This window comes from Cherax quadricarinatus, chromosome 53 (assembly GCF_038502225.1).
Source record: "Cherax quadricarinatus isolate ZL_2023a chromosome 53, ASM3850222v1, whole genome shotgun sequence".
Classification (NCBI taxonomy): Eukaryota; Metazoa; Arthropoda; class Malacostraca; order Decapoda; family Parastacidae; genus Cherax; species Cherax quadricarinatus.
In genome coordinates, this window is record NC_091344.1 from 12,985,838 (window position 1) to 13,011,065 (window position 25,228).

The following is a 25,228-nucleotide window of genomic DNA, read 5'->3' on the forward strand; positions in this document are numbered from 1 at the left end:
CTCAGTAAACTTATTCCTCTATAATTTTTAGTCTCTTTTGTCCCCCTTCCCTTTATATAATGGGACTATACACGCTCTCCACCAATCCCTAGGTACCTTCCCCTCTTTCATACATTTTAACAAGTCGGCCGTCTCCCACCGAGGCAGGGTGACCCAAAAAAGAAAGAAAATCCCCAAAAAGAAAATACTTTCATCATCATTCAACACTTTCACCACACTCGCACATTATCACTGTTTTTGCAGAGGTGCTCAGAATACAACAGTCTAGAAGCATACACATATAAAGATACACAACATATCCCTCCAAACTGCCAATATCCCAAACCCCTCCTTTAAAGTGCAGGCATTGTACTTCCCATTTCCAGGACTCAAGTCCGACTATATGAAAATAACCGGTTTCCCTGAATCCCTTCACTAAATATTACCCTGCTCACACTCCAACAGATCGTCAGGTCCCAAGTACCATTCGTCTCCATTCACTCCTATCTAACACACTCACGCACGCTTGCTGGAAGTCCAAGCCCCTTACCCACAAAACCTCCTTTACCCCCTCTCTCCAACCCTTTCGAGGACGACCCCTACCCCGCCTTCCTTCGCCTATAGATTTATATGCTTTCCATGTCATTCTACTTTGATCCATTCTCTCTAAATGACCAAACCACCTCAACAACCCCTCTTCTGCCCTCTGACTAATACTTTTATTAACTCCACATTTATTAAACATACATTTATTAAACAAAAGTACCAACCACTCCAACACTATGTCCCCCCCTGCTTTTAACATTTCTGTCATGATCCCGTCAGTTCCAGCTGCTTTACCCCCTTTCATTCTACGTAATGCCTCACGCACCTCCCCCACACTCACATCCTGCTCTTCTTCACTCCTAAAAGATGATATACCTCCCTGGCCAGTGCATGAAATTACCACCTCCCTTTCTTCGTCGACATTTAAAAGTTCCTCAAAATATTCTTGTCATCTACCCAAAACCTCCATCTCCCTATCTACTAACTCCCCTTCTCTGTTTTTAACTGATAAATCCATTTGTTCCCTAGGCTTTCTTAACTTGTTTAACTCACTCCAAAATTTTTTCTTATTTTCATTAAAATTCCTTGACAGTATCTCTCCCCCTCTATCATCTGCTCTCCTTTTGCACTCTCTCACCACTCTCTTCACCTTTCTTTTACTCTCCATATACTCTACTCTTCTTATAACACTTTTGCTTTGTAAATACCTCTAATAAGCTAACTTTTTCTCTTTTATCATACCCTTTACTTCATCATTCCACCAATCACTCCTCTTTCCTCCTGCACCCACCCTCCTGTGACCACAAACTTAAATATGAAATATGAAAATATATGAAACTGTATTAATTTTTTTTTAAATTGACACCCATCTCCTGCCAAGGCAGAGTGATCCAAAGAAGAAAACACTTTCACCATCATTCATTCAGTTGCTATCTTCATCACAATCAGATTAGCCTCACACTGCAATATCTCCACCCCTCCTTCAGAATGCAGGCACTACCTATCCCACCTTTAGGATGCAAGTCTGGTCTCTTTATGAAAGTTACTCTATTCACACTCCATTGAAAAACCACTTTTCTTCTTTCATTCCTCTCACACTCACACAAGCCTGCTGGATGCTCAGGTCTCTAAAACTCGTAGCCTCTTTTACTCCCTCCCTCCAACTCTTCATTGGACGACTCATACCAGTCCTACCTTTCACACTAGGATTATACATCATCATCGTCAACCTATTTTTTACCGTCTATTCTCTATATGCCTAAAACATTACAACCCCTCGTTAGCCATCTGAATTATACCCTTGGTCACCCCACTTCTTTTAATTTTTATGCCACAAATGCTTTTAGGCTTAAACAAGGAAATTCAGTATTTGCTGCTGTGTCTTTTTAGTGGCTGTATACAGAAGAAGGGGTCACTAGCCTCCTACTTCCAGCATTTTAGTTGCCTTTTTCGACACGCATGACTTACGGGGAAATAATTCTAGCCTACTAGATGGTGAAGGAATATGAAGGGAAAGGAAACAAGGAGTGATTGTCAGGGGAGAGACATCAAAATAGGGAAGAGTAAATAGTGGAGTTTAACAAACATAGGTATTAACATGCAGGTTTAGGTGAATTACATGCCAGTTTGGATTGAATCAGGTATATCCCTGTTTGCTGATGTACAACTAAAGAGGAGAATAAAATCAGATATGGCTAGGGAAAGGCTACAAGTTGAACTGGATAAGCTGCAAGGCTGGTTGAATGCATATTTGCATAAATTCAACCCCAGCTGATGTAAGGTAGTGAGGTTTGGGGAAGGAGCATAAAAAAAAAAGAAACTGGCCTCCAAGCTTGGCTACAAGGATAGGAAAGCTCAAAGCTTGTGGCTTGTATAACAGGCTTTACATGTCAACTCAGTTGGGATTGAACTTTTAAGTCCTTCATTTTTGTGGTGAATATACCACCACTGAGGTTTGAGTCACTGTCAGGAAGCAGCATTGATAACCTATCATTGCATGGGCAATATTTCTGGGTGGGCTGAGACTTGTATTGCATGTCAGTTAATGTGAATTTGAGGCGAGGCCAGCATTTAACTTAAGTTTTCCTTCAAAACTTATGGCTAGGTTAATCGTGGTTCAAGATAAATATCATCTAAGATGAACTCTTAAAAGGCAAAGTGTTCAGTGCAAATGATACTTAACATTGTAAAAAATTACACTATATAAGTGGGAGGAACATTATCTGTAAGTACTACTGTTACCAAATTTCTTCACCACCAGGATGAATGCGAGCAATTTGTTTTTCTGAAAATGAAGAAAATGACTTCACATGACATAAAGTACTGTATATGTTAGGGTAGGAGACAGCAACCATCCAGGGGAAGTAGTGGACTACTGTCATGTTATATGGCTGTATAAGGAGATCCTCTTTTGCACTATTTCTGACATTTCTTAAGTTGTCTTAGAAACTGTCCCTCACTCTTCTCAGCTTTATAATTGGTTAGGAACCTGATTTTACCCCACTGAACGGGTGCCTCTATGGGTAGGGATAGAAAGAAAATCCCCAAAAAGAAAATACTTTCATCATCATTCAACTCTTTCACCTCACTCACACATAATCACTGTTTTTGCAGAGGTGCTCAGAACACAACAGTTTAGAAGCATATACGTATAAAGGTACACAACATATCCCTCCAAACTGCTAATATCCTGAAACCCCTCCTTTAGAGTGCAGGCATTGTACTTCCCATTTCCAGGACTCAAGTCCGGCTATATAAAAATAACTGGTTTCCTTGAATCCCTTCACTAAATATTACCTTGCTCACACTCCAACAGATCATCAGGTCCCAAATACCATTCGTCTCCATTTACTCCTATCAAACACGCTCATGCACGCATGCTGGAAGTCCAAGCTCCTCGCCCACAAAACCTCCCTTACCCCTTCCTTCCAACCTTTTCGAGGACGACCCCTACCCCGCCTTCCTTCCCCTACAGATTTAAATGCTCTCCATGTCATTCTACTTTGATCAGTTGCAGTGTCTCTATATATTTTAGTGGAATATGATAGATACTGCCTATCTTTGTTTGTTTGGCATCCCATTTACAACCCATCTATGTCACTAGGACATTTAAATAGCTGCAGTGTATTCCTGATCTTTCTCTTCTCACTCTCTCTTTGTCTATCTCTTTTTCAGGCTAGATTGGAGCAAATGGAGACAAAGGGATTTTTGGTATTTGACTTGATGTCAGAATGGGAGCAAGGTAACATTTTTAAAGGGATTACAAGAAACTGGTTAGTTGTACCTTATTTTTTAAGGTGGGAAGTACAGTGTTTGTCCTCTGAAGTATAGGATGGGCTGTTGCAGTTCAGAGAGTGATTTCATTTATTATGTCCAAAAATGCTATTGAATGAACAATGTTGAAAGTGTTCTTGGATCACCCTGCCTTGTTGGAAAATGGCCAGTATGGTGAAAAAAATAGTTGGTTCTGTATTACATGACTGCAAAGTATATTGCTTCAATTTGGTATACATATTATTTACAATAATATAGTTTATTTTACCTAATGTACTGTGTTTTTGTTTTTTCAGAAATTATTCTAATCGAGGGATGGGTCGAAGTAATAACAGTAATTACAGAAATGCACAGAGTCCTGCAAGAGATGGATATCCATTATTACCTGTAAGAACTGTTTTGGTAAGGAATTTCTTGTAGCCTTTTAGTTTTGAAGTCAGAAAATGAAATTATAAGTTTACCATAGAATACCATGAATAATTGTCTTTTTTTTTTTTTTTTTTTTTTTTAACAAGTCTGCCGTCTCCCACCGAGACAGGGTGACCCAAAAAGAAAGAAAATCCCCAAAAAGAAAATACTTTCATCATCATTCAACACTTTCACCTCACTCACACATAATCACTGTTTTTGCAGAGGTGCTCAAAACACAACAGTTTAAAAGCATATACGTATAAAGATACACAACATATCCCTCCAAACTGCCATATATTTGTTGCTTTTGCTTCATTGGGCCCTAGGAACTTTCCCTCTGGAAAGTGACAATAATTGACAAATCTTCAGGAAGGCTTATATAAGTATGCTTTCCAAATCTGTTATATTTTGTGGATTCTCTCATGGGGTTTACTTTTCCATTCAGAAATGTTGCTCGCTACTTTCTTGTTTTAATGCCTCATAAAATGGACTGCATATTTGGATCCTGGTGGATCAGAATGGCAGATACTTCAGATGAGGACCGATCCATTTGTTATTACTTATTTATCTGGATACAAAAGTTTATGGAGATTACCACAGATATGTTAATTAAAGTAAAACATATATGTAATACCTCCATGGGGAAGTGGAACAGAATTCTTCCTCCGTAAGCCATGTGTGTCATAAGAGGCGACTAAAATGCCGGGAGCAAGGGACTAGTAACCCCTTCTCCTGTATATATATTGCTAAATTTAAAAGGAGAAACTTTCGTTTTTTCTCTTGGGCCATCCCGCCTCGGTGGGATATGGCCGGTTTGTTGAAAGAAGAAGAATATATGAAATAGGCTTTTTCAACAAAAAGTTATTAGATGTGTGTTGTGGTATTTCGTGTATGAATTTCAAATGAGTTGAAATTAAGTTAGCATAGTTCATGCATATAAATAGGTATTGAGAAGAAAATATTGAAAACAGTATTATACCTTAGGGGTTACCAAAAATATAATTCAGAGGGGTTAGGAGGGGTTGTTAATTTAATTTAGGCACTAGAGAGGATGGAGCAGAATAGGATGACCAATAGGGTTTATAAATGTGGGGGAAAAGAAAGAGGTGTAGGAGCTTGCCAGAAAGGAGTTGGAGGGAGGAGGAGGTAAAGGAGCCTTGAGTTTTATGGGCTTGTGCAGTCTTGTGTGAGCATTTTGCATAGGAGTGAAGTGAGATGAGTGGATTTTATGGCCTGATATACCATTGGAATGCAGGCAAGGTAACATTTAGGAAGGGATTAGGAAAAACTGATTAGCAAAACTTGAGTCTTGGAGGTGGAATTGGGGGTGTTGCAGTTCAGAGGGTAATTTGGATTGTAAAGTTTGCTCATTTTGGACAAGACAGCTATTGAATGAGTCAACCTTCCTTGATAGAAGTTGGCTGATGTGCTAAAAAACAGAAGAAAATTTTTCTTTAAAAGTAAAACAAATATTACGAGCTAGTGAATGCAAACTCTAAAACCCAAATGTCAAAATGTTAGTACATGAGTACAGATCCAACACACAGAGGATTAAGCTAACTAAAGAATACAACTCTCAAGTTAACAACATTCAAATACAGATCTTTATTCAAAAGTACCTACAGATGAGTGACAAAAAGTCTAGGCAGTGAAAGACTTTATATCAGATTGAAGAGTGGTGGTTTGAAGTAAGTGTGCTCCAATAATTGGGAGTGGATGTGTGGGTGGATGGGTCCATGAAAGACGTGTTAAACCATAGAATGGAAGAGGGGAAAACAAGGTGGGGGGTGAGCTGAGGCATCAGTGGAGACAAAACTTAATCCATGAAGGCAAACAGGGAAATGTACCAGAGTATAGTGGTACTGACACTGTTATATGAGTGTGAAGCATGGAATTTGGAATATTGCTGTGGGGAAGGAGGCTGGAGGCAGTGGAGATGTCAGGTTTGAGGGCAATGTGTAGTGAGAATATCATTGCAGAGAATTTGGAGTATGGAGTTTATAAGATGATGTGGAATTACCAAAGGTGTAATTCAAAGGACCAAAAAGGGGTTGTTGAGGTGGTTTGGGCATTTACAGAGGATGGAGCAACATAGGAGGGGTAGAGGTTACCTCTGGGATGGAGAGAGGTGGTAGGGGAGATTTTGAGTGCTAGGGCTTGAACATTTGACAGGCTTTGCTTGAGCACATTACATTGAAGAGAGTGGAGGCGAGTGATATTTTTGTGACATGAAATGCTGTTAGAGTGTGAGCAAAGTAACATTTATGAAGGGATTCAGGGAAACTCAGTTGGCCAGACTTGAGTCCTGGGTGGGAAGGGCAGTGCATGCACTCTGAAGGAGGGGTGAGGATATTGCAATCAGAGAGTAATCTGAATTGTGATGTCAGCACACTTTCGGAAGAACAGTGATTAAATAAAAATTTTTTTTTTTAACAAGTCGGCTGTCTTCCACCAAGGCAGGGTGACCCAAAAAGAAAGAAAATCCCCAAAAAGAAAATACTTTCATCATCATTCAACACTTTCACCTCACACATAATCACTGTTTTTGCAGAGGTGCTCAGAACACAACAGTTTAGAAGCATATACGTATAAAGATACACAACATACCCCTCCAAACCGCTAATATCCCGAACCCCTCCTTTAGAGTGCAGGCATTGTACTTCCCATTTTCAGGACTCAAGTCCGGCTATATAAAAATAACCGGTTTCCCTGAATCCCTTCACTAAATATTACCCTGCTCACACTCCAACAGATCATCAGGTCCCAAATACCATTCGTCTCCATTCAGTCCTATCGAACACGCTCATGCACTCCTGCTGGAAGTCCAAGCCCCTCGCCCACAAAACCTCCCTTACCCCCATTTTGCCTCTGGATACTGACCATAGGACCCAAAGGTGGTACAGCAGGTCCTTGAATAACGTCGTTTCATTCATCATCATTTAGTTATAACATTGATGAGGAAAAATTAATACAAAGGACCGTAAAATAAAAATTTGTAAAGTATACAATAATCATACAAATGCATGACAATATTTATTGTTTGTTTTTGAACAATATGGTGGTAGGAGGTGCTCCTTACAATTTTTGCCTTGCATATATTTATTCCTTGATTTAACCCTGTTGCGGTGAGTGCTAAAGGTGCACGGTGCACCTTTAGCACTCATGATGACTGTGGCCACAAAAAAAAAAAAACAGAGAAAAGGTGTGACATTTAGAAACAATATTAGAATTTTTTAAGAGGTTTGACAATGGACAATTAGCCCATGATAAAATTGGTTTCATTATACATCTTTTTGCTTAAGGTTGCAGTTTCCAGAAACTTATCGATGACGTTAAGTGAGGGCATGACGTTAAAGTGAGGACTTACTGTACTAGTGATAGAGGTCCGAAGAAGAAAATTAAGCTTGAAACCCAGACATTTCTCTCTGGGGTTTTGAGAGCTGCCACCACACTGAGAAAAATGCTCAGTATGGCATAAGCTGTGATAACCCTGAAAATCCACTATAGGTTAAATTGTTTTATAAAAGTTTTTATGTACTGGAGACAGATTCTTTATGTAGTGTATCATACAGTACCCATAACTATTTATTTTTTAACATTTGTCATCTCCTACCAAGGTTCCCTTAAAAAAAAAAATTGCCATCACTCATTCAACCACTGTCTTGCTAAAAGCATGCTAATATCTCTGTTCACATGGCCCTCTGAACTGCAAGATCCCCACCCCTCCTTCAGAGTGCAGGCACTGTACTTCTTACCTCCAGGACTCATGTCTGGTCAAGTGGTTTCCCTTAAATTCCTTCATCAATGTTACCTCGCTCACACTCCAACAGCGTGTTAAGTTGCAAAAACCACTTGCCTGCATTTTTGTCTGGTGTGCTCACATGAGCCTGTTGGATGTTCAAGCCCCATAACTATTAAAAGAATACATTCTATTTTTTACTAGTGAGGATTTTAGCCAATAAGGCTGATTGAGTTGTTACCAGAAGTTACATCTGGAGAATTTGAAGTGGAAACGAGTGTCTGCACTTTTGAGTGACATTTGATGAAGAAGAAAGATGTTAAAATCTGCTCTTCAAGGGTGAAGGGCCCATATACATCATTGGAGCTACCATACCCTTCCTCAGATCAAATCTGATTACCTCTTGTCTTTCCCATTCCTCAGATGTTGTATGTCCCTCAATTGTTGAGTGCTCATCCATGATGATAATGATAAAACTGGCTTTAAGCTTGATTAGTATGGAGTATTTGGTTTTGATGAGGAGCTGTCTGTTCCAACCATCTGAAATCATATTTGTAATATCTTCAGTTTCATGTACTTTGACTATTCCTTGATGACCTTCTCTTTGATCTCACGAGAAACATTAAATTTTTCTGAAACATCTTGTTCGAAAAGCTTTTGAGAGGTGTATGACCCTCCTTTCCCAGGATAATCTTCACTCACCACTTTCAGGGTCATTAAATTGTTTTCTCAGCTCTTTATCACAATTCATCCATAAGAGAGTTGTACTGTATCATCATTAGTGAATTCACTAGCAATGCAGTAATCCTGTTCACCTGTTTACACGGCTCAAACTCTGCCACACTCTCTCTGATTGCTTCTAACCTTATTTCTTGGTGTCCAGTGTCTTGAAGTGTTCCTGGTGGAGACATTTTATGCTAGATATTGTTCATTGTGGCTTTCATAACATTGTCCCAACCATAAACAAGATTCTGTAGAGCATCTTTATTTGTAAACTCTTTTCCTAAGGTCATCCAATCTGCATGTCCTGACAAAAATGTAAAAAATTAAAGCATCCAGTTATTCTTGTAATAAATTTTCATTGATTTGATGACTCCTTGGTCTATCTGCTTAATCAATGAAAAGCAATTTGGAGGTAAGAATGTAGGGAGCACGTTTTTTGCTTGCAGCTGTTTCATGAGAGGGTGTGCATTGCAGTTGTCGAAGAGAAGTGCAATTGTACAGTCTGAAGGCAGGGAAACTCCACAACAATGTACACAAGCCTCAGGTACGAAATGATGCTTGTACCGGTTTATTTCCTAAGTGAACCATGTACAATACACCCTCCACATAGTAGACTAGTAGGTGGGAGTGGGTGGCCAGTAATGGCAGTTGTGGTGGATATAAGAGTTTGCTTTCCTGTGATAACAAATATAGTTAACAGTTGTGTAGCCAATGGACTTTGTCCTTTATTTCCTAATCAGTTGACCAGGTGGATTTTGCTCTGCATTTCCTAAGTCTATTATATGGAGGGTTTACTGTCGTTATATTTGCCTTGTAAATAACAAGCTTAGTTTATACACCACTTTCTGCATGAGGCTTAGAAAGCTTCTCTGTAACCGGGAATTTACATTTGTGTGCGCCCCTCTAGCATTACAGTATTACATAATAACACAGTAAGCGTCTCCTTAGAGATTTGAATTCCACATACTGCTTTCTTCGTTTCACCAGCAAGCATTTTATTTGATATCTGTCGTATCCTCGTTATTTATTAAGTGCTAAAGTGATTACTTGGGTTCCTTTATGTATTGTTCAGCAATCCCCTTTCTGCCAAAAGTTGTTCACCACAAATCTTTAAATGACAAAGGCCATGTATATTCTTTAACCTTTAGCGATCAGTCCTGAAATAAGTATAAAGTGCTCTTATTATGCCTCTGTTGAAACCACTAAAGTATAACATACATACTTAGTAAAGTGCAGAGTTTTATGTACACTGGATTTTGGATAAAGTGCTCTCTTAAGTAGCACCTCAGCAGTTGTTCACACTGGTTTTTCAAATCAAAATAGAAGCCCTACCTACCTGTGATATTCCTATGACCAGTTTTGAGAATTCTCTACCTTTATAGTCCAGCTTGGGGCCAGGCTTTTCTGTTGATTGGCTGTTCATCCAAGCTGCTGTTGATGGTGGCTCATATAGCCATTTTGAAAACTTGTACGTTTATTCTGTTAATATTTCTAATACTTGCTGGTAGCAGGTTGAATAGTTTCTGTCATGGATGATGGCACACCATACCTTTCATATACAGCTCTTGCAGTTACAGTGGACCTTCGCCTAACGATATTAATCAGTTCCTAAGAGCTCAACGTTAGGCGAAATTATCGTTAGGCGAATTAATTTTCCCCATAAGAAATAATGGAAATCAAATTAATCCGTGCAAGACACCCCAAAGTATGAAAGAATTTTTTTTTTACCACATGAAATATTAATTTTAATACACACAAACTGAAGAAGAGATGTACAATACATGACACTTACTTTTATTGAAGATCTGGTGATGATTGATGGGATGGGAGGAGGGGAGTGTGTGGTTGGTCTTAGTGTTTAGAAGGGGAATCCCCTTCCATTAGGACTTGAGGTAGCAAGTCCTTTTCCAGGGTTACTTCTCTTCTTTTAATGCCACTAGGACCAGCTTCAGAGTCACTGGACCTCTGTCACACAACATATCTGTCCATAGAGGCCTGTATCTCTCGTTCCTTTATGACTTTCCTAAAGTGTTTCACAACATTGTCAGTGTAATAGTCACCAGCACGGCTTGCAATAGCTGTGTCAGGGTGATTTTTATCAAAAAAGGTTTGCACTTTAAGCCACATTGCACACATTTCCTTAATCTTTGAAGTAGGCAACTTCTTCAATTTCTCTCTCCCCTCCTCCGAAGCAGTTTCCTCAGGTCTGGCCTCTTGCTGTTGAAGATGATGTAGCAGCTCATCAGTGGTTAGTTCTTCATTGTCCTCCTCCACCAACTCTTCCACATCCTCCCCACTAACCTCACCAATATGAGCACTAGTTCCAGGCATTTTTTCCTGTTCACCTGGGTGTTAGTCAGCTGTTGTGGGTAGCATCCTGGGGGACAAGATTAAGGACCCCAGTGGAAATAAGTTAGACAATCCTCAATGATGCACTGACTTTCTTGGGTTATCCTGGGTGGCTAACCCTCTGGGGTTAATCGTTTCTCAGTAATTGTTTCATGTTAAGCCATACCAACAACACACTCCACATCTTCAAGTAATACAGCTGATGGTGGTGCAGCAACAGCTGACTGTGGTGCAGCAACAGCTGACCATGGTGCAGCAGCAGCTGTGGTGCAGCAGCAGCTGACTGTAGTGCAGCAACAGCTGACCGAGGTGCAGCAGCAGCTGACTGTGGTGCAGCAGCAGCTGTGGTGCATCAACAGCTGACTGGTCCAGCAACAGCTGAAGGTGGTGCAGCAGCAGCTGACTGTGGTACGATAGTATTTCTCACCCCTTTTTACCACAGGGTTGGCACTAGGAGCTTTCTTGGGGCCCATGGTCACTTATTTTGCAGGTGAAATCACTAAAAACGCTGCGATAATATGAAATGTTCCGATTGTATACTTGAATGTGACCGTGGAGGCTGGCTTGTAAACACTGCCACCCACGGAACAAGTGAGGCTGGCTCAGGCCGCACGTGGACGCGTCTCGGACGAATCGCGTTGAGCGAGTTTTTTAGCACTAGGCGAGGCAAATTTTTTGCGTTAAAATGTATCGCTAGGCAGATTTAACATTATGCGATGGTATCGTTAGGCGAGGGTCCACTGTATTCCCTTTTCAGATTTCTGGAGTATTTCTGCTTTTTCTTGTGTGTTAAGCATTTGTCCAATGTACTATGTGTAAGTTATGATAGTATGTGTGATGTACGAGTATGCACAATTTTTTTAGGCCTCACATTTTCCGTGCATTGACATTTTAGGCCTCGGCTGCATTGTTTGGGTTGCTAGCAACCCTGTGCTTCCTAGGAAAAAATGCAGGCTGCATGAGTATGTGTGGGGGCATCATGGGTTATACCACCTAGTAAACTTAGTCTTTCAATGCCTGGCCAATGCACCAACCTTTCTTGCAGTGAAATCCAGGAAATGCTGTTCAAGTCACACCAGTGACATTGAGGAGGGTGATAATTGGGGAGGATTTTCTAGTTTGGAAAGGGACAGCATTGGTGGTGCTACCAGGAGTGAAAGAAGTGTCAGTTCATCGTAAGATATATTGCTGTCCACCTTTGGTCTTGCCACACGACATCGTAGATGCCAGTGGCTCTTTACCCCTGAATTGGATAGTGGTTGGAGTGATGTTGATGATGATAGTGAAAGAGGAGTATATGTATAAGGAGGAGAGCACGGAATCAATAGTGATGGAGGATATTCACCCATAAAATGAACGCCAGTGCAGCATCACACTAGGTCTGGCTCTCACTTGTGTACTGTTTAATTGTTGTATGGTAACATACCTAGAGAGGATGATACTGTTGCAGGAGATAGTGATAGTGATTTTCACATTGATTGTGCTTTCATTGGTATCAGAAAACCACATGCAGCACCAATACCATCTGTGACAGCAGCCATGACAGCACCAACAGTGGTGACACTATCATCAGTCATGTGAACACGAACACCAGTGACAATACCACCACCCATGTCAAGACCTGCTGTGACACCATCAGCCATGACAGCACCACCAGCTGAGACACCACCAACAAATATTATGAACCTACTAACCAGCAGGGTGTGGAGCAAGCAGGAAAGTACTTCATTTGTGCCAAATGTTTCACAATTTCATGATAATAATAGTTAAATTCAGCCAAATAGTCTAAATAGATGATTCCACTGAACTTATTTTTCAGTGACACACTGATGACTATTATTGTTACCCAAACACACAACTATTACAAGCACATGATGGCCAACTTTTATGTTTCACAGAAATCATGTTGCAGAGCTGAATTTTATCTTTTTGAACATTAATGCTGATGCCACACACCCATAAGAATAATATATTGAAGTACAGGCAGACTTATAGCAACACCAGCCTTCAGTGAAATAAAGCCCATTGGTTGATTTATCTTGTTACTGTGGATGCTGCATTTCTCTGATAAAATCAATCCTCAGAAAAAATGATTTACTCTACAAAATACTGGAAGTGATTTTGTATCAGAAACATAAATTCATTGAATACTTTTATCCATTCAAGAATGTTGTCATAGACGAGTCCCTGATTTTATACAGCTTCTCCTCACTTAAAGACATACTCATTTACTGACGACTTGGACTTACGACGGGCTCTCTGACCATTATGCATACCTAAATAATGTATATTAAAGCTGATTTCCTCAATTCTTTTTATTACAATATACAGTACACTGCTGTATAAACTTTTTTTTTTTTTTTCAACAAGTTGGCCGTCTCCCACCGAGGCAGGGTGACCCAAAAAAGAAAGAAAATACTTTCATCATCATTCAACACTTTCACCACACTCACACATTATCACTGTTTTTGCAGAGGTGCTCAGAATACAACAGTTTAGAAGCATATACGTATAAAGATACACAACATATCCCTCCAAACTGCCAATATCCCAAACCCCTCCTTGAAAGTGCAGGCATTGTACTTCCCATTTCCAGGACTCAAGTCCGACTATATGAAAATAACCGGTTTCTCTGAATCCCTTCACAAAATATTACCCTGCTCACACTCCAACAGATTGTCAGGTCCCAAGTACCATTTGTCTCCATTCACTCCTATCTAACACGCTCACGCACGCTTGCTGGAAGTCCAAGCCCCTCGCCCACAAATCCTCCTTTACCCCCTCTCTCCAACCCTTTCGAGGACGACCCCTACCCCGCCTTCCTTCCCCTATAGATTTATATGCTTTCCATGTCATTCTACTTCGATCCATTCTCTCTAAATGACCAAACCACCTCAACAACCCCTCTTCTGCCCTCTAATACTTTTATTAACTTCACATCTTTTCCTAATTTCCACACTCCGAATTTTCTGCATAATATTTACACCACACATTGCCCTTAGACAGGACATATAAACATTTAAAAATATACCAGAAATGTTATAAATGGTGAAAAGCTGACATTAAAACCATAACAAAGATGGTTGACACAAACCCACTACCATTATAGTATGCTCCTCACTTAGCGACGAATTTGTTTACCGACGTGGTCTTAGGAACGGAACTCCGTCGTTAGGTGAGGAGAGGCTGTATATAGGAAGACTTTCCTTCAAGACTTATATATCAAGCAAACGACATTGGTTTGTTATCAAACTTTTTGTAGTGTGTGATTTTGAAAGTAGTTTAGAGCTTGATGTTAATGTATATACAGAAAAGCAAATATTTGAAAATATACGTGACACATTAGGACTTTTGGTGCAGTTGAGGAATATGATGGAGCACATCTAGGTAAGATCATACCTTATTCACAATTAATTAGTACACAAGCCCTGATCTTTGTGATTTCCTCAAGGTGAACACCGCAGATATGTGCGAGACAGTGAGAGGAAATAAACAACATATGCCATCATTCATGAAATTACTGGGTTCCACTGAAGTACATATAGGTACTTCCTACCTTGACATGATGGCATTTCAATGATATGACTTAAGGTGTGACAGTGTTGACGACCATACTTAGGTATCAAATGAAAGAAACTGGAAAGATTGACTGGCAAACAAATAAACCTATTGTAAAAACTTGCAGTCAATAACTACAGTACTAATATACATTCAGTAGACAAATCGGACATGCAAATTGGATGTTGCAGTGCCAAATGCATACAACTTGTATATGTTCCAAATAAAAACAGGATGAAAATGCAGATTGGCCAATTTCCATTTAGCTATCGTAGACATGAATAGAATATTCCGGTGAAGGTTCTCCCATTATGTTGCTGCCATGGTAGTGAAAAATGTCTCATTTTGGCTGAAGCCTGGTACATTCTTCTTGGATATTGTTTCTGCTACATAGAAGAAGGCACAGAAACTTTATATATGTATGTCAGCACACAAACAGAAAGTCAAGCAAATGTACAGATATACTATACATGTATATCTGTCAGTTGTGTGGTATTCCATTGTGCCCCAAGCCATGTTTTGAGGAATAACTTACCTTGAAACAGTTCTAATAAAGCAATAAAAACCTGTACATAGTATTGCATGACAAAAACAGTCCTTAGATGTAAGATAAACCTTGATTTTGTACATACAGTATAGTGAATATTGATATTCTTAACTATTATTTTTGCTTGAAATCAGGATATTTTCATTGCAAAGTGTGGCACTTAGTGTTAACCAGTACATGAAAAGGAAAAATCAAACTATTTGGTTTAGAAAAACCAGAAACATAAAATAAATTGACACTTTAGTGTCATTGTTGCCAACAGAGCATCAGTTTAGGTTAACTTCAACAGACCATAAAACAGTAAGTTTTTATCAGATTCTGCTCATTTTAGTCTTACTCAGCTCAGAAAACTGTCCTTTTAACATGTATTTTTTTTTCTTTTTCTCCAAAATTTTACGCACACAGAAATTTTATTTTTTGGATGTCCCATAGTTAAGGGGTTAATGGAGTTGTAGTGTTAAGTGTTCTCACAAGCCATTGTGAGGGTTGAATCAGTGTATAACTAGATTAAATGATTGCTTCTGTGCGGTAGGCATCATAAATATGCATGTGCATAAGCAGATCACACAAAATGGGACTGCTCATCATAACCTGTCGGTTTAACCCTTAAACTGTCCAAACGTAGATCTGCGTTTGCATGCGAAGCACTCCGAACGCAGATCTACTTTTTTTTTTATTTAAAATCGAACGTAGATCTACATTCGGAGCGCTACGAGTGCGAACATAGATCTACGTTTGGACAGTTTAAGGATTAGATATAAATATAATACTGAAATAGGTGTGTGTTTCTTACCTAAACTAGTACTTTGTAGGATTACCCTTCCTCTTGATTCACTCCTTAAGTCCCCTAGACTTGAGACATGCACAGATGCATAGAACACCAAAGTCCCAATTGCAGTGCTCACTATAAATTGATTCAAATAATTGTTTTTTTTTTATTTCTGTTGATTGTTTTTGTCTGTTAAAACTTTTAACACAATTGTTAAAAGATGTGATACTCCTTTTAACCCCTTCAGGGTCCAAGGCCAAAATCTGAAGTGGTGCCCCAGTGTCCAAGAATTTTCAAAAAAAAAAATTGTTATTTTTTCTTATGAAATGGTAGAGAATCTTTTTGTGAAGGTAATAAAACAAGAAGTACGAAATTTGATGGAAAATTGACGAAATTATGCTCTCGCGAATTTTGATGTGTCAGCGATATTTACGAATCGGTGATTTTGCCAACTTTGACTCCCATTTTAGGCCAATTACATTATTCCAGTCAACCAAATTCTTAGCTATTTCGCTAGTATTACTTCTATTCTATCGATTGAGCACAAGAGATCGCCAAGTCAACTGTTTCAACTACAAATTAAAGTGATCGGAAATTGTTAATTTGGCCAATTTAACAAAAAGTTCAAAATATTCCAATTTCAAAATAGGGTCCAGAATAAACAATGTAGGTATTCCTGGAACTAAACTAACATTTCCTCTATTCATTAGTTATGTTTTGCAGCTTTACAAATAAATTCCATTTTGATTTTTTATTCACATAATGAATTTTTATTCACACCAAAAAATAGAAGATTTACTGTTATGCAATACTGTAATAATTGTATAAATATCATCACCATATTTGTGAATGCATATTAGACCCACCAGCTGGCGTGTATTAGACGTGTGAGGTCGTTTGTTTACTCTTGAATATCGGCAAAATTTTAACATTTCTGCTACTTTGAGCTCAGTTTCAAGCCATTTCCAGTGCTAAAACCAATCAAAATCATCTCTATTTCTGTAATATGTCTTCCATTCTATCAAATGAGACCAAGAAATCGCAAATAGAACTATAAAAAACATACGAAAAAACACTGCAAAGTCGCTGTTTTAATTGAAAAATCATGACTTCAGTTTTTTTCTCTCGTTATACACAACGTGCTGCAGGATCTGTTTTATGTTGTGCACACATACCACATAGATGTATTCTCTCATATCTAGGCCTAAATGTACCACTCACAGTTTATCAGAGTGAGCTGAGCTCATGACGTAGATCTACGGTTTGGACCCTGAGCGTAAAGCCGTAGATCTACGGGACGGACCCTCAAAGGGTTAATATGCAAATGAATCACATTGACTTTAGTTATCTCGGATTTAATCTACATAGTGTGTTGTTTGGCTGAATTTCACCGTTATGAAATTGTAATAAATTAGGAGCAAATAAGGCATCTTCCCGTCAGTTCCATACCCTGTTTTACTGGCATGAAGGCTGGTGGTGGCATGATATGTCTTGGTTGCATTATTTACATGTGCTACTGTGACACTGTTATGTATGATGCCCTGTGTGGACCCAGCTTGTCCTAGAATTTTTCCCAGGTATGAAGAGGTGGTAGGCAACCCAAACAGTTGAGCTGAGAGCTAAAATGGTAGCAGACAGCATATGTGAAATCACAAAAATTATGAGTACAGGTATGTGGGACACTGTTTGGTCTACCTGCTTACTAGTACATTGAAAATATCTGAAGGGTTAAGGTTATGAATGAAAATAAGCTCAGTGTCCTAGCACTAAATAGAATAAAGCTAAAATGGGTTGGAAGAATTTCATTTGGGAGGAGTAAATGAGAATAGATCGGATGTATCTTGAGGGGAAAAAAAGTATCGGTATTAAATAGTCAACTATAGAAAGAAAAAAAGGGGAATTAAAATAAAAGCTAGCATGTGATAAGTGGATTATAGTAAGGGTTTATGCACCTAGGCTTGAGAAAAGTGTAGAGAAGAAAAATTTTGGGAGGTGTCAAGCGAATATTTTGGGACCGTTGACCTTTGAATTACATGTCGTCGTCTCGTATTTGTCAGTTGCATGACATAGCCCAGTGTTGAGCAAAACATATAAATACAGTAGAACCTCGGTACTCAAACTTAAGTTAGGGGCGAGTGAAATCACCAATTTTTTTTTTTTTGTCAGATTTCATCGAGATTTTGACAGTGGATTAAGCAGCATAAAAAAACGTATAGGCTGTGTTTGTTTTGACTGTTAGCCTTCATGTTAGATAGAAAAAAATAAATTATAGACAATTTTATGGGTCATAAGACTCCTTTTTCTACTAAATTGGGAAGATGTACAATGCTCTAGTTGACATCAGATGAAAGATAAAGGCCAGATTGTTGTTGACCCAGGGTGTGTCAGTGATAATGTCAGTAGATTCCAATGTCAATGTTGAAGTCAGTTAGTTATTTTTTTTTTTTTTTTTTTTTTTTTTTTTGGTGTGTGTGTTAGTTACCATTTCGTCCTAGGCACATGTCAATTAGACACTAGGCCTGATGTATGTGTGTGTGTGTGTGTGTTAGTTACCATTTCGTCCTAGGCACATGTCAATTAGACACTAGGCCTGGTGTATGTGTGTGTGTGTAAAGTAGTTTACAGTATTTGTGAGGTCATTTACCCCCCATCTTCCTCCCCTTTCCCCCCTTCCCTTTCCTTCTTTTAAAATACAGGCATACGATGCTAATATGGTGGTTTAGATTCCAGACCACAGCTGTAAAGCGAATATCACCTTAAAGTGAATCACAGCCTTTTCTTTTTCACTTACCAGTGCATATAAAAATGTAAAAACATGTTTACACTATTATTAAGAGCACAAGAGCGCTAGTCCTAAACACTATGCAAAATTAAAAATACATAAATGTTACAGTACTGTATTGCTAATCTTAAAATATTTTCAACACCGAAAATAATGAACACACAGTGGACCCTCGGTTTTCGTGTTTAATCCGTTCCAGAGAGCTCAGCGGAAATGGAAACTGGCGAAAACTGAAACCATTTTCCCCATAAGAAATAATGTAAATCCAATTAATCCGTTTCAGACACCCAGAAGTATTAACAAAAAAAAAAAATGTTTTTTACCTTAAAGATAGATTTACATGCACAAAAGAATGAACATTCAACATGACACTTACCTTTATTGAAGACTTGTTGGTGGATGGAAGACAGGGAGGAGGGGAGAGGGAAGAGAGGTTATTCTTTTGAAGGGGAATCCCCCTCCATAAGGACTCTAGGTACCAAGTCCTGATCTGGGGTCACCTCTCTTCTTTGTTTTTTTATACCACTAGGATCAACTTGAGAGCCACTGGACCCCTTTCACACAAAATATCTGTCCAGATAGGTCTGTTTCTGGCATCTCTTTAAGATTTGCCTAAAATGGGACATGGCATTGTCATTGTAAAAGTTGCTGGCACGGATTGCACCAGCTTGCTCAGGGTGATGTTCCTCCACAAATGAATGTGCCCTACTCCACATTGCAGAAATCTCCTTAATACACATTTTAATCTCTGAGGAAGGCACCTTCTTCCATCTCTCTTCCTCCTCCTCTGAAGCAATTTCCTGAGCTTTGGTCTGTTGCTGTTGCAGATGAAGCTCGTGCAGCTCACTAGTAGTTAGCTCTTGATTGTGGTCCTCCACCAACTCTTCCACATCCTGGCCACTCACACCCAACCCCATGGAATTCACCAATGCCACCATAGATTGCACAACCGGCATAGGGTTTTCAGGGTCAACCTCAAACCCTTCAAAGTTCATCATCCTGGAAGTCACTCCCTGCCAAGCCTTATCTATAAGGCTTATGCAGTGGAAGATATTGAAGTGATCCCTCCAGAACTCTCTTAGGGTCAATTCAGAGTCTGAGGTTATGTCAAAGCACCTTTGAAACATTGCTTTGGTGTACAGTCCTCTTCAAGGGGGGCTCCTTGCTGTGGTGAAGAGGCTCTTGGTCTGAGGAATCAGACCTGTCGGTCTCCTTCCTCAGACCGAACCTAATTACCCCCCAATCCCCCCCTCCCTATCCCATCCTCCCCTTTTTCCTTTCCTCCTCCTCCCCACCCCTCCCTTTTGCCCTTCCTCTTTTTGGCCTTTGGGATTTCTCCCACAGGCGCGCTAGTTCCTAGGTAGGGGAAAGGATACCGGGGTCCATCCCATTCCGTTGAGGTTCTTGGCGGTGGCGTAGTTTGCCGTGGAATCTGGATCGCCTGGGGATGTCCCGATCCCTCTCCGGTACCCCGGAGTAGCTTAGGGTGTCTTTCGGGCGATGGGTGTATCTCTGGAAGCCACCTTTCGGATTCCGGGGGTGGTGGCCGAAGGAGGTATGCTTTGTGGCGGATATCCGGCCGCCCTCTCTTTTGTCCACCGAGGTAGCTCAGCAGATGTGAGGTTGCTATCCCGGATTGCTGGTTTACTGGCATGAAGGGTAGGGTATGGCACGGGTTCCATGCTGCATCTGCCCTACTAGCGGTGCTGAGGTCCTCTTGGGCGCGGAGGGAGATTTCCGGCCCTTTCATTCCTCCTGGGAACTATTCCTCCCCGCTCCCCCCTTTTTTTATTCTTTTTTTTTTATTTTTATTTTCTTCTTTCTTTTTTTTTCTTAAAAACAAAAAGCAAAGGAGTAACCTAACCATGGAGAACCCAATCCATGAACCCACTACCCCCGGGCCCCTTCTTGATACTGCACCCCATTCTGACCCTGCCTTGTTTTTAGACCACTCTTTGGACACTCCTGATGCCCCTGTACCTCTTGCTGGTGCTGTTTCCTCACCTGCTTCAGGTACCGGGGCTTCGACTGACTCCTTCGATTTGTCTGAACTCCGCTCTCCTTTGACTATGCTTCCGGCTTCTCCCTCTACAGTACGGCAGTTTTCGAATCGCCCGCCCGTTTCACACCGGACCAACTCCGGACCTACTCCTAAATGCCAACGTCAATCTGCTGATGATGCTCCCTCGTTACCTTCCCATTCTACTCTGAGAAGACCGACACGTCATGCACTCCCTCTCCACGCTCAGTTTCATACCACACAATGGACTAAATTCTTTACTTTAAGACCGACTTCTTCTGCCTACCTTTCTGACCATAGTATTGGCAAAGCGCTCCTGCGTCATGTTGGTAGAGATATTTCATTTCATGCTCTCGAGCGGTACGCGCATCGTCACTGTCCAGAATGCTACCCAAGCTCATGATATTTCTCTCCTTTCGAATATCGATACTACTCCTATCACTATTGAAAAACATCTTTCTCTCAATTCTTGCAGTGGTACTGTCATTCTGCCCCATACCATAGTCCAACAGAATTTCCAGTCATGTGCCAATGACATTCTTGAACAGCTGGAACTCCAGGATCTCCCAATCCTCAAAGTAGACACTTATGTCCTTCCTGCCCGTGGGCGGAGACGTTACCCTTGCAATGTGGCTTGTTTAACTTTTGACAGCCGAGAACTCCCGTCCTCTGTATATGTCGCGGGACATCGGTTACAAGTTCGAAAGGTGATACCTACACCGCAACAGTGTAGAAATTGCTGGCGTTTTGGTCACCCAGCGAAATATTGCAGATATATGGCCGAATGCCCAGTCTTTGGTGGCGACGACCATTCTAATGCATCTTGCAGTCAACCTCCATCTTGCCTTAATTGTAATGAAGCTCACCCTTCGTACTCCCGCCATTGCCAGGTCTACTTAAATGAACGTGAAATACATTGCCTCAAAGAGGCAGAAGGTCTCCCTTATGCTATGGCAGTTACTCATCTCCGCCTCCATGGGAGACTACCCCGTGTTTCTTATTCTCGTGTTTCCAAACATCCCCCCACTTCTGGGGTCCCATCTTCTGCAGCCTCCTCTGTTGTTACCCCTCCCAGAGCCACTCCGGCATCTAATCCTTTTGCTGTCCTTGGCTCTGACGTCCCGACTACAACTCAGTCTGTTCTTACATCTTCGCGTCCTTCCTCACAAGCCCCAGTATCGACAAGACCTCGTACGACACCTAATACCAATCGCCCCTCTACTTCTCAGAAGTCCAAAAAATCCACATTGCTCAAATCTTCTTTGCCCCTTCCTTCCCTTCTTCCACCTCCACACTTTACCTTTCCAGTCTCTGGGCCTAGTTCTTCCCCTCTCTCTGGCTCTATTACAAGTGTGGAGATTCACCCTCCTCCTCGTACTATGCCTTCCACCCCTGTCCCCTCCCAAGTTTCTCCCTCTTCTGCCACCTCCCAGATTTCTGCCTCTTCTGTCACCCCCCCCACACTTCATCTCCAGTCCTTTACACTCTTTCCTCCCCCTCTACTTAGGTACAGTCCATTACTGTCCCAATCTTTACTCACCCTTCCCCTTCTATCTCCAATATGGTCTCCCATACATCTTTGAATTCAGAAACACTTGAAGCCATTTCAGAATATATTGCCGAGACTAAACCTTCAATGGACACTAATTCACCTCTTGTTCCTTCTCGTCCCTCTCCTCCATCTTCACAACCCCATTCTTCGCAATGCTCCGTTCCTTCGCTGCTTGAACGTCTTCCAATGCCACCACACGTTGACTTTTCTAACCCCTCTAGTCCGTAGGTGCCTTTCCCTACGGATTCCTGGTATTTTCTTTATTGCCAATCATGGCCTATTTACAGTGGAATATCCGCGGCCTCAGGGGTAATCGGGGTGAGCTTCAGATGTTGCTTTCCAGGTTTTCTCCTGTTGGTGCTTGCTTACAAGAACCAAAATTACACTCGGCTGTTTTCCAACCTATCTCAGGCTATAATTTATTGTATTCTTCGGATCCTTTCTCAGATGGGACCTTTAATGAAAGTGCCCTTCTTCTATGCAATGATATTCCGTACTGTCAACTATTTGTCCATACCTCGCTGCATTACACTGTAGCCCGTATCCACTTGAATAAGTGGTTTACAATATGTTCTTTATATCTCTCTCCTTCTCGAGCATTTTCTATCCCAGACTTAACCTTTCTTGTTTCATCCTTACCACCACCACTTCTGTTACTTGGTGATTTTAATGCCCACCATTTCCTCTGGGGGGGGTCTCATTGTGACTCACGTGGCATCCAGTTGGAGGCTTTTCTTGCCTCTCGCCCCCTCCATGTTTTAAATACGGGTACTCCCACCCATTTTGATCCTCGTACTCATACGCTCTCTTGCATCGATCTATCAGTCTGCTCTTCCTCCACTGCACTAGACTTCACCTGGTCTGTTCTACTGGACTTACATGACAGCGATCATTTTCCAATCATTCTTACTTCTCCTTCCTATTCACCACCTTTCCGTAGCCCTCGCTGGCAATTTGATCGGGCAAATTGGGATCTTTACTCGCTACTCACTGCTTTTAGTGAGGTTCCTTCTTCATCCTCCATTGATGAGCTCCTTCACCTCTTCTCGATGTCAGTTTATACCGCAGCTTCTCATTCTATACCCCAAACCTCAGGCAGGCATTCTCAGAAGTGCGTGCCTTGGTGGTCTCCTGCTTGTGCTCGTGCAGTACGTTTGAAATGCGCTGCATGGGGCAGGTACCGGTACAATAGAACCGCTGAGAGACTTCTTGATTTCAAGCAGAAGCGTGCGATCGCTCGCCGTGTCATCCGTGACGCTAAACGCACTTGCTGGCGAGACTGTTTCCACCATCACCTCTGCTTCTTCTATGAGTGCAGTCTGGAAAAAAGTGAGGAAATTGAGTGGTAAATACTCTCTTGACCCGGCTCCTGTTCTACGGGTCGCTGGTGTTGATGTAGCAAACCCTCTCGACGTTGCCATTGAACTTGGCACACATCTGGTCCGTATTTCCCGGGGGCTTCATCTATGCCCCTCGTTTCTTTCCTCAAAGTCTGCCAGAGAGTTAGTACCATTGGACTTTTCTTCTCTCAGAGAAGAACAGTATAATGTGCCTTTTACACTTCAAGAACTGGAGGCAACGCTCTCAGCTTGCCGATCATCGGCAGCTGGGCCTGACGACATTCATATTCGTATGTTATAACATTTACATCGGTCAGCCCTTGTAGTCCTCTTACACCTCTTCAATCTTATTTGGGCACAAGGAGTTCTTCCCCAGCTGTGGAAATCTGCCATTGTTCTCCCTTTCCGCAAACCGGGTACTACAGGACATGATGCCTCCCACTATCGTCCCATCGCTCTTACTAGTGCAGTTTGCAAAGTGATGGAACGTCTCGTAAATCGACGTTTAATGTGGTATTTAGAGACACACAACAGTCTCTCCGCTAGTCAATATGGCTTTCGTAAGGGCCGTTCTACCATAGACCCCTTACTACGCTTGGATACGTATGTTCGTAATGCCTTTGCAAATAATCACTCAGTTATTGCCATATTTTTTGACCTTGAGAAGGCATATGACACAACTTGGAGGTATAATATTTTGGCCCAGGCCCATTCCTTAGGCCTCCGAGGCAGTCTACCATCCTTCCTTAAGAACTTTTTAACTGACAGACATTTCCGTGTTCGAGTCAATAATGTTCTTTCCCCGGACTTCGTCCAAGCTGAAGGTGTCCCTCAGGGATGTGTTCTAAGCACAACACTTTTTCTCCTTGCTATAAATGATTTGGCCTCTGTTCTTCCACCCAATATTTGGTCATCACTCTATGTTGATGACTTCACTATTGCTTGTGCAGGCGCTGACTGTCACCTTATTGCAGTTTCTCTCCAGCATGCGGTCGACCATGTTTCCACTTGGGCCACCACACATGGGTTTAAATTTTCAAGTACCAAAACTCACCAAATTACTTTCACTAGACGCTCTGTTATCTCCGATCATCCTTTGTATCTCTGTGGCTCCCGTATCCCCGAACGTGATAGTCAGGTTTCTAGGTCTTCTCTTTGACCGTCGGTTATCCTGGAAACCTCACATTACCTCGATTATGGTGACCAGATTTATTCCGCGGCCTCTCCTGCTACTCTCTCTAGCCTTAACTCTATCCATCACCAAGGCTTACGTTTGTGCCTTGGTGCTTTTCGCTCTTCCCCTGTTGAGAGCCTCTATACAGAAGCAAATGTCTGATCGCCATGATGCCCATTGCCTTCGCTACTATGTACGCTCTCACGATCTACACAATCCTTCCATTTATAGAATGGTCACCGATATTAGTAGACATTCTTTATTCGTTCGCCGCCCCTGTTTGCTCTGTCCCTTTTCTCTTCGCTTACATTCACTCTTGTCTTCCCTTCAGTTACCACCTTTATATGTTCATGTAGCATCTCACTTTTCCCTACCCCCCTGGGAAGTTCCAGCTGTTCGGGTCTGTTCTTTCTCACTCCCTTGCTCGAAAGCTCAACTGCCTACGGTGGCTTCCCGCTCTCTTTTT

At 41.2% G+C, this 25,228-nt stretch overlaps 1 protein-coding gene across 5 annotated transcripts in view; it reads left to right on the forward strand.

Annotated features, from left to right (window-relative positions):
* LOC128692261 (UDP-N-acetylglucosamine transferase subunit ALG13) overlaps window positions 1-25,228 on the forward strand; it is a gene marked incomplete at its 5' end in the record, with an annotated part of 177,597 nt that overhangs the window by 42,551 nt on the left and 109,818 nt on the right. For 4 of the 5 annotated variants that reach the window (XM_070096330.1, XM_070096334.1, XM_070096333.1 and 1 more), the window contains 1 exon segment: window positions 4,095-4,200. In XM_070096330.1, coding sequence (XP_069952431.1) covers window positions 4,095-4,200 — 106 coding nt within the window. 5 annotated transcript variants of the gene reach the window in all.